Consider the following 7,756-nt stretch of genomic DNA (forward strand, 5'->3'; position numbering starts at 1 on the left):
TGATTTTTTAATTTGTAAATTAAGAAAAAAATAAATAGGAAAAAAGAAAAGAGTAAAGAGAAACCTAAAAAAGAAAAGACGAAAAGAACAACAACCCAAGAAAGGGAAAACTTGTTCAGGAATCTTCTAGAAGGTTCCCAGAACTGATCAGGAACCTTTTTTTAGAAACACCTATAACTTCATTGATAGTCATAACAATTACAGGTAAATTGATTTGGACCTGAAATTCAAAAAATACAAAGTAACTCATATGACTAAGAATTACAATGAAATCTGTTGTAAACACCTTCTTCGCGGTATCAATCTTTGCTCGAAGAAATAATTCAGAGACTTCGGTAAAGAGTCTGTAATTGGACTGGGAGCAACAATGTTGTTAATCTTTCACCCGCACGAACATTACCAATAATGATTTTTTAGACAACCAATAATGATTTTTGGAAGCGCCTTGAGTCGTCTATCTTTTTTTTTAGACAACCTTGAGTCGTCCATCTAGTCTAGAAAGAAAGATGGGAAGCCGGATGAAATCAGTCGCCACACTCATTTCGCTCTGTTCTAATGGGCTGGCCCAACTTCCTAGCATTGCCGCCCTGGGCTTGGTGCTGGGCCGTGCTCTCCCCCCTTGCTGAGTGCCCGCCAAATCGCGGGGGCTGAGGATCGATCATAGTGCGCGAACCGCGAATCCTCAAAATCCCCAAATCTCCATTTCCCAGCTCTAACCCTAGACGCAGACCGGCCGTGCAGCGCGGCTGCGGCGGGAGAGGAGCCTCTGCCGGCGAAGCGAAGCCTCGCCACTCGCGGGCTCCAGGAGGGGATCCGTTCCGTCTTGGGTGTTTCCTGGTTTGCAGGTCCGACGCGGTGGCGGACCCCTCTTTTGCCGCCCTCAAATTGCTGAGCGCGCACTCGCAAGCTTTCGATCTACTCGTATCCGTCGATTGATTCATGTTAGTTATCATTTCGTTCCTTCGCTTGTTTTGCTGTTTCTACATCAGAAAACTGTTTATACATCTGCATACTGCCGCAGCCACTGAAACTTACAGAAGGTGCAGAAATTGCTGTCTATGACCGCTCCTCTTTGTCGCCGATGCATGTCTTTTCCAGTGCCAAAAATGCATTATCTGCCTGTTTTATCCAATGTCTCAATGTAAACTATTTCTAAGTTGTATGGTTGTCGCACCGATGCACACATTTTGTTGTGCGGAGTGTCATTCCGGGCGTGTCGTGTGGCTAGATTTTTGCCAGCAAATTTTAGCAGTGTCGCACCCACTTTGTGTTTCATCTATGCATCTTGATATGTGTATCTCACCATGCTTTTAGTTTTAAGCCAGCTTATTTTTTCAACTTTGCAGGCATCATATGTATACCGATTTGTTTATGGTTATGGATCAATAGCAACACAGGGCTCCATGTTTGCTACAGGTGGTGCCACTTATTTCCTTCTTTACCAATTCTAAGTAGATAAACTAAAACATCTGTTAAGCTTTACCTAAACTTCATGTTATTTTCCTGCAAATTACTCTAATCATAATCTTTACTCACTTTTCCCTATTGGTTTTAAATGTGTCTACAGAAGGATTTGGTACGCAGGCTTCCTCAAGAGACTAGATTGCTTACTATGGCTTCTGAGGAAACCAAACCAAAGAAGCAAAGAGATGAGGAATGCATTATAAACGGTCTCCCAGGAGAACTCATTGAGCGGATATTTTTTAAGCTTCCAGTGAGCACTTTGTTGAGGTGCACTGGTGTTTGCGAGCAGTGGCACAAAATCATCCGAGATCCTCAGTTTGTCACCTCTCACCTCCAGGATGCGCCCCAATGTGCCTTCCTATTCTTTCCGCAAGAGTCGGTCTCAGGTGAGCCCCATCCTGCTGATGCTATCCTGATTGATGAAGCCTGGTCGCCATCGACATATGCAGTGCCAGTGATTGGGCCTGACGATTTCCTTTGTGGTTCATGCAATGGGCTTGTTGTCTTATACACAAAGTCATCAACACTCAAGGTAGCTAACTTTGCAACTGGTGAATGCCTGCATCTTGAGAAACCTGTAAAGAATTTGAGGGGTGATCACTTCTTGTTCTACAACTTTGGATTTCACCCATTGACAAAAGAATACAAGATTACACACTTTCTTGCTGATCCTATTGTGGGTCGCCCGTGCTCCCATAATAATAGCAGATTCAGTGTCATTCAAGTTTACACACTTGGTGATGAGAAATGGAGAGATATCAAAACTCCAGAAGCCCTAAGCTTAAACTGTGTAAAAAACTCTGGAGCAGTCAATATTGACGGAACAATGTATTGGCTAACTGAAGACATGGTAGCTAGCTGGCAGCATGCAGTTATGGCCTTTGATCTCAATGAAGAAAGTTTTGCTCAGATACAACTACCAGCAACTGTACATGAAGATTGTGCAGGTGGCGGTCCCCGTCGGTACTGGATCCGAGAGATAAATAGGAAGGTATGTATAGCAACAGCTCAAGCCTGTCCGTCTCTTCCCAGAAGGCTTGTTGGTATGCTGCAGATCTGGGAACTTGAGAACAAAACGGAGCATAGGTGGAGCCGGAAGTACAATATTCAGTACTCGCCAGATTACATTCTGGGTCCAAATTTGGTTCATGGGGATAAGATCATAGTGCCATGTCGCGATGGCAACCTATATTCTTATGAGTTGCTCGGGGAGAACTTCAATACTAAATTGTGTAAGATGGCAAAGCTGTTAGATTTCAGTCCCTACAAGCCTGACAACATGCAATCCTATATCTGTGTGAAGTCACTTGTACGTTCAGATGCATACAAGAAGGCTGGCATCACGCGTAGGCCAAAACAGAGGGAATGCTGGGAATTGAAGAAGTGGGAGGCGTAGGAGTACCAGCTCTCTGAGAATGAAAAACTGTGGACTAACATTTATGGAGAAGAGCATGAGGGAACTGTATGTTAGCTGAACTCAAATTTAGCTTAGCGACAATTTATTATTCTGGAAATTTTAACAATGGTTGAGTTGCTATTTGATAGGCATTTGCAGAACGCAATGGCATATCACTCAATGGTCTACTGCCGCATATATTGGATGATGCGATTCGACATGATGTAAGCATGAAAATCAATCAAATATATCCAAGCTTTCCAGATCAGGTAATTCTTTGTCTAAACGGAAGTCAGCATAGTTTTTTTTTTCATATTTAAGTTTAAATATTCAATGATCATTTGAAAAGGAGAAGATGTCATGATTGTTTAAGTGCACCCTCATCATTATTCATGTTTTGCATGAGACTCCAGCAACCAAGGCCCCTCCGTCGGCTTAATTGTGTGGCGCGCAACCGAGATAGGGAAAATTTATCTGCTCGTATGGAGAATTATAATAGTATTATGAAGGTATAATGTTTTAAATTTACAGGCCAGATCATTCAGGACTTTTCCTTGAAACATGTCAAATTAATAAAGTTAACTTGTCTACAGACATCGAGGGAGGCTATGTATAATATCATTAGTATGATACGTAGTGCTGTAGACAATCAGGTAAAGGTTTACTTTTGGTCTAATTTATTCATGTTTTATTTTCCTGCTATAGCTCGCTAGTTCTTGTCTCCTGTATCTGTTTTAATCTCTTCCACAATAAATAAGCAAATTAGCTTCTTTTGAACTATAAGCATGATGATACTATTACCTCCCTTCATACAAGTGAATGGCCTCCCCTGCAATACAATTATTTTCCATCCCATATTTTAATATTGGCATGTGCGTGTGGTTTAGTTCTTTGTACCAACTTTGCAAACTGCCTAGTTACTGTGTTCATTGGGCTGTCAATTAGGTAGCCCACAGTCAACATATCACATTAATAAGAAATATTTTGTCATCAAGGTTTATGTACGTGCCCTAAATTTGTGAAATGGGTGTCATTGCAGAACACTTTAGGTGTTGATATTTTCATACCTACGCATATAGATATAGACGTACCAAAATGTAAATGTTTTCCTATTTGAATGGCATGGTATTGTCTGCAGCTCCATTCTTATACGTTTGCTAGCACACTCAGTGAATAATGGTTAATTGAGCATAGCTCTGCTAACTGGGCATCGAATTATAAGTTACTTTGGTTGCTATCAAGTACTGCAATACAGGTTGCTATCAAGTACTTTGTGAAATGGGTGTCATTCTTATACGTTTATATGGCAGACCAATTAACATAAGTAGTTCTAAAGAACATTCAGAGTAGGAACCATGGATTGATTGGTAAATGTCGAATTTTTCATTTCCTACTTCCTGTTTGAGCTTTGAAGTCAAAATTTAACGGCTTGATTAAACTGTCTGTGCACCTTATGTTTCTTTGAGGAAAAGAAAACAATGAAGATTCAGACCCTTCCTTTTTTCTGGAATGGGTTGATGAAAGCCCCATTGTCTTGTATTTGAAACCTTACTCATGTTTCAGAGGGGTGCTTCGGGTTCAAATGCTGGCATTTCTTCTCAGAATCGCAGTCAGGGCGATGATGCAAAGGCTTAATACTTCAGAACTTATCATGAGATCGTTGACATTCAACACTAGTTTCTTTTTGTCAGAGGACTGTTTACATCTTCTGCCTGTAAAAAGCTCTTTCTGAAGTACCGTCTGTGTGCTGCTATTTTTTTTCCGTTTGGATTTCAGTCCTTGTGATCTACTCCAGTTAAACTTATTGGTCGATATTTCGCAAAAAAGAACAAAAAACTTATTGGTCGATTTGAGACCTTGGAGAACTTGCGGGACAGCGAGACATTTGATCTGAAGGTCAAACCAACTCTTGCACTGAATATGCATTGAAGCTTTACAGAATAGTTGGAAGTGCAAACCTTGTAAGAGCATCTCCAACAGAGGCGTGAAAATACCGAGCGCTAAAATAGTTTTATAGCGCCACTGTAGCACTTTTAGCGCGCCAGGGGAAATATTGGTTTTCCACATGCCCAAACACGCGCACCCAAAAAAACATGCGGTGCAATGAAGCTCGCGCGGTCCGGCGTCCAAAATTTGCAGCGTGTGGTAGCACTCTAGTGCGTGCGTAAATTTTTTTTACGTGTGCACTATTTTGCAGCCTCTGCTGGAGTGTCTCCGGTGTCAAAAAGGATGTTTTTTAGCGCGCGGAGCAGTTTTGGGGCGCATGTTGAAGATGCTCTAATTGCATTATAATCTTATCCACGGGTGAAAGCATACCTTTCATAATGCACGACCTTGACACGTGTAGAATCAAGCAGGTTCAGATCCTTTGGAGTTTTAACTGACTGCTATAGGCCGTTACAGAAGCGTGAATGCCGATTTGTCTAATATTGTCTTTGATGAAAATTCGGGACTGCCGGACACCTCAGCGGCAGCGCTTCGTGGGCCATGGATTTACGAGAAGAAGGTAGCTGGCGGCTCTTACACAAGAGTTCGCCTTGACAGAGCACTTGGATCAGCCGAGTGGTGCGCCCAGTTCCCTCTGGCGACCCTGGAACACCTAACAGCAACGACTTCAGACCACACCCCGATTTTACTGAAGTTCCAACCGAACTAGTCCGCACCAACAGAGAAGCAATTCCGTTATGAGATCATGTGGGATACCCATGCAGGCATGAAGCGGGCTGTTAAGGAGGCATGGAATATTGAGAACAATACCTCTTCTGTTGCTGAAATCAGAATAAAGCTTACAGAACTGGCTGGTAATCTTGGAGCTTGGAGCAAAAGCACTTTCGGAAGCGTGAGAAGTGAAATAAAGAAGTTGAAAAAGGAGCTAGAGAAACCGCGGAATGATCCTCTGCGGGTCGGCCCAACCCAAGCAGAGATCAAAGTGAATGACAAACTGATGGAGTTGTACCTTAGGGAGCAACTCATATGGCGCCAATGCTCCCGTCCGGAATCGCTATCAGCGGGGGACAGAAACACTCATTTTTTCCATATCCGGGCATCAATGAGAAGAAAGAAGAATCTGATCCGTGCCCTCCAGCGGCCGGATGGACAAATGACGGATGATCCGACGTAGATGCAAGCTCTTGCGCTAGATTTTCATAAAACCCTATACACATCAGAAGAGGTTCAGGGTGCTGAGAATGTGACCAACCATGTCCCGAGGAAGGTCACAACAGAGATGAACGCTACCCTTTTAGCACCATACAGCGAGGACGAGGTGAAGAAGGCATTATTCCAAATGTTTTCGACTAAGGCTCGGGGGCCGGATGGGTTGAGGGAGTCCTGGACTAGGGGGTCCTCGGATGGGCGAGCTATGTAACATGGACCGGAATGATGCGCCGTGAAGATACAAAGTAGAAGGCCTTCCCCCGTGTCCGGACGGGTCTCTCCTTTGCGTGGATGGCAAGATTGGCGTCGAGACGTGTAGTTTCCTTCCTCTGTAAACCGACTTTGTATAACCCTAGTCCCCTCCGGTGTCTATATAAACCGGACGGCTTAGTCCGTAGAGGCTATCAGAATTCATACAGGCTAGACATCTAGGGTTTAGCCATTACGACTCGAGGTAGATCAACTCTTGTAACCCCTATACTCATCAAAGTCAATCAAGCAGGAAGTAGGGTACACTACTGCAGGATGCTGCTAACGCGACACTACAATCAGAGACCCTTCGAGAAACTGTATGCGATGCCATAATCGCAAACAGTGATGTATGAAAACCGTCAGAAACGTATAAAACGTTTGCGATGACGGATGCATCAAACACAGTTCAGGTTTTAGTTGCGTGTGCGATACGGTTAAGTTCAATTAACTGTTTGCGATGAGGAGGAACAAAAGAAACGGGCAGCCAGATGAAGGCGTGTGCGATACACAGCATACGGTTCACTGGGATGAACTGTGTGTGATTAGGAAACACAAAAGAAACGGGCAACCAGATGAAGGTGTGTGCGATATACATCATGCACTGGAGCATGTGCATGTAGTTCAAATTTGAATTATGCACATAAATACATTGAAAAGTCAGTTAATGCATAAAAATGTCCAAAAGAACCCCGAAAAATCACAAAAATTGACACAACACTCCTGTTGTTCTATGTTGACACGAGAAATTTTTTGGAAGCAATAAGAGGCAGTGGATATCGTTTCGTCCCCAAAGGCGGGTCGTTCCCTACCGAAACCATGATGCTTGTTGTGAGAAGCTCTGATTTGTGAGAAGTATATACCCAAACCTGCCCCAAACGGGACAAAATTTTTACCACGGCATGTTGATGCCGCTCCATGAAAGCATGCCAAGTTTCATGAATTTCAGACGAATTTTAGATTTACTAGAATTTAAAAACAAGGCATCTCAATGTTTTACCGGCAATCAACGGTGCCCTGGTGTTTGAAATTCATTCCCATTTCTTGCATGGGACCTAAGCATGCACCCAAGGACACATATTTCATTTTTCAACCAATTTATATGCACTGGAGCATGTGCATGTAGTTCAAATTTGAATTATGCACATAAATGCATTGAAAACTCAGTTAATGCATAAAAATGTCCAAACGAACCCCGAAAAATCCCAAAAATTGACACAACACTCCTGTTGTTCTATGTTGACACGAGAATTTTTTTGAAAGCAATAAGAGGCAATGGATATCGTTTCGTCCCCAAAGGTGGGACGTTCCCTACCGAAACCATCATGCTTGTTGTGAGAAAAGCTCTGGTTTGTGAGAAGCATATACCCGAACCTGCCCCAAATGGGACAAATTTTTTAACACGGCATGTTGATGCCGCTCCATGATAGCATGCCAAGTTTCATGAATTTCAGACGAGTTTTGGATTTACTAGAATTTAAAAACGAGGCA

General features: G+C 42.9%; 1 protein-coding gene across 1 annotated transcript; it reads left to right on the forward strand.

The window, feature by feature from the left end:
* Positions 1–680: 680 nt before the first annotated feature.
* LOC123124966 (F-box protein At3g07870-like) lies at positions 681–4,735 on the forward strand. Its single transcript, XM_044545508.1, has 7 exons — positions 681–941; positions 1,347–1,416; positions 1,568–2,926; positions 3,010–3,129; positions 3,274–3,369; positions 3,454–3,513; positions 4,424–4,735. Exon 3 carries the CDS (start codon positions 1,613–1,615, stop codon positions 2,858–2,860), a length of 1,248 nt encoding a protein of 415 aa, XP_044401443.1. The 5' UTR covers positions 681–941; positions 1,347–1,416; positions 1,568–1,612; the 3' UTR covers positions 2,861–2,926; positions 3,010–3,129; positions 3,274–3,369; positions 3,454–3,513; positions 4,424–4,735.
* Positions 4,736–7,756: the final 3,021 nt, after the last annotated feature.

Source organism: Triticum aestivum, chromosome 5D (genome assembly GCF_018294505.1).
Source record: "Triticum aestivum cultivar Chinese Spring chromosome 5D, IWGSC CS RefSeq v2.1, whole genome shotgun sequence".
NCBI classification, from domain to species: domain Eukaryota; kingdom Viridiplantae; phylum Streptophyta; class Magnoliopsida; order Poales; family Poaceae; genus Triticum; species Triticum aestivum.

Bases quoted from the DNA above. Each gene is read 5' to 3' on its own strand.
- LOC123124966 (XM_044545508.1), top strand. From the start codon at position 1,613: ATGGCTTCTGAGGAAACCAAACCAAAGAAGCAAAGAGATGAGGAATGC.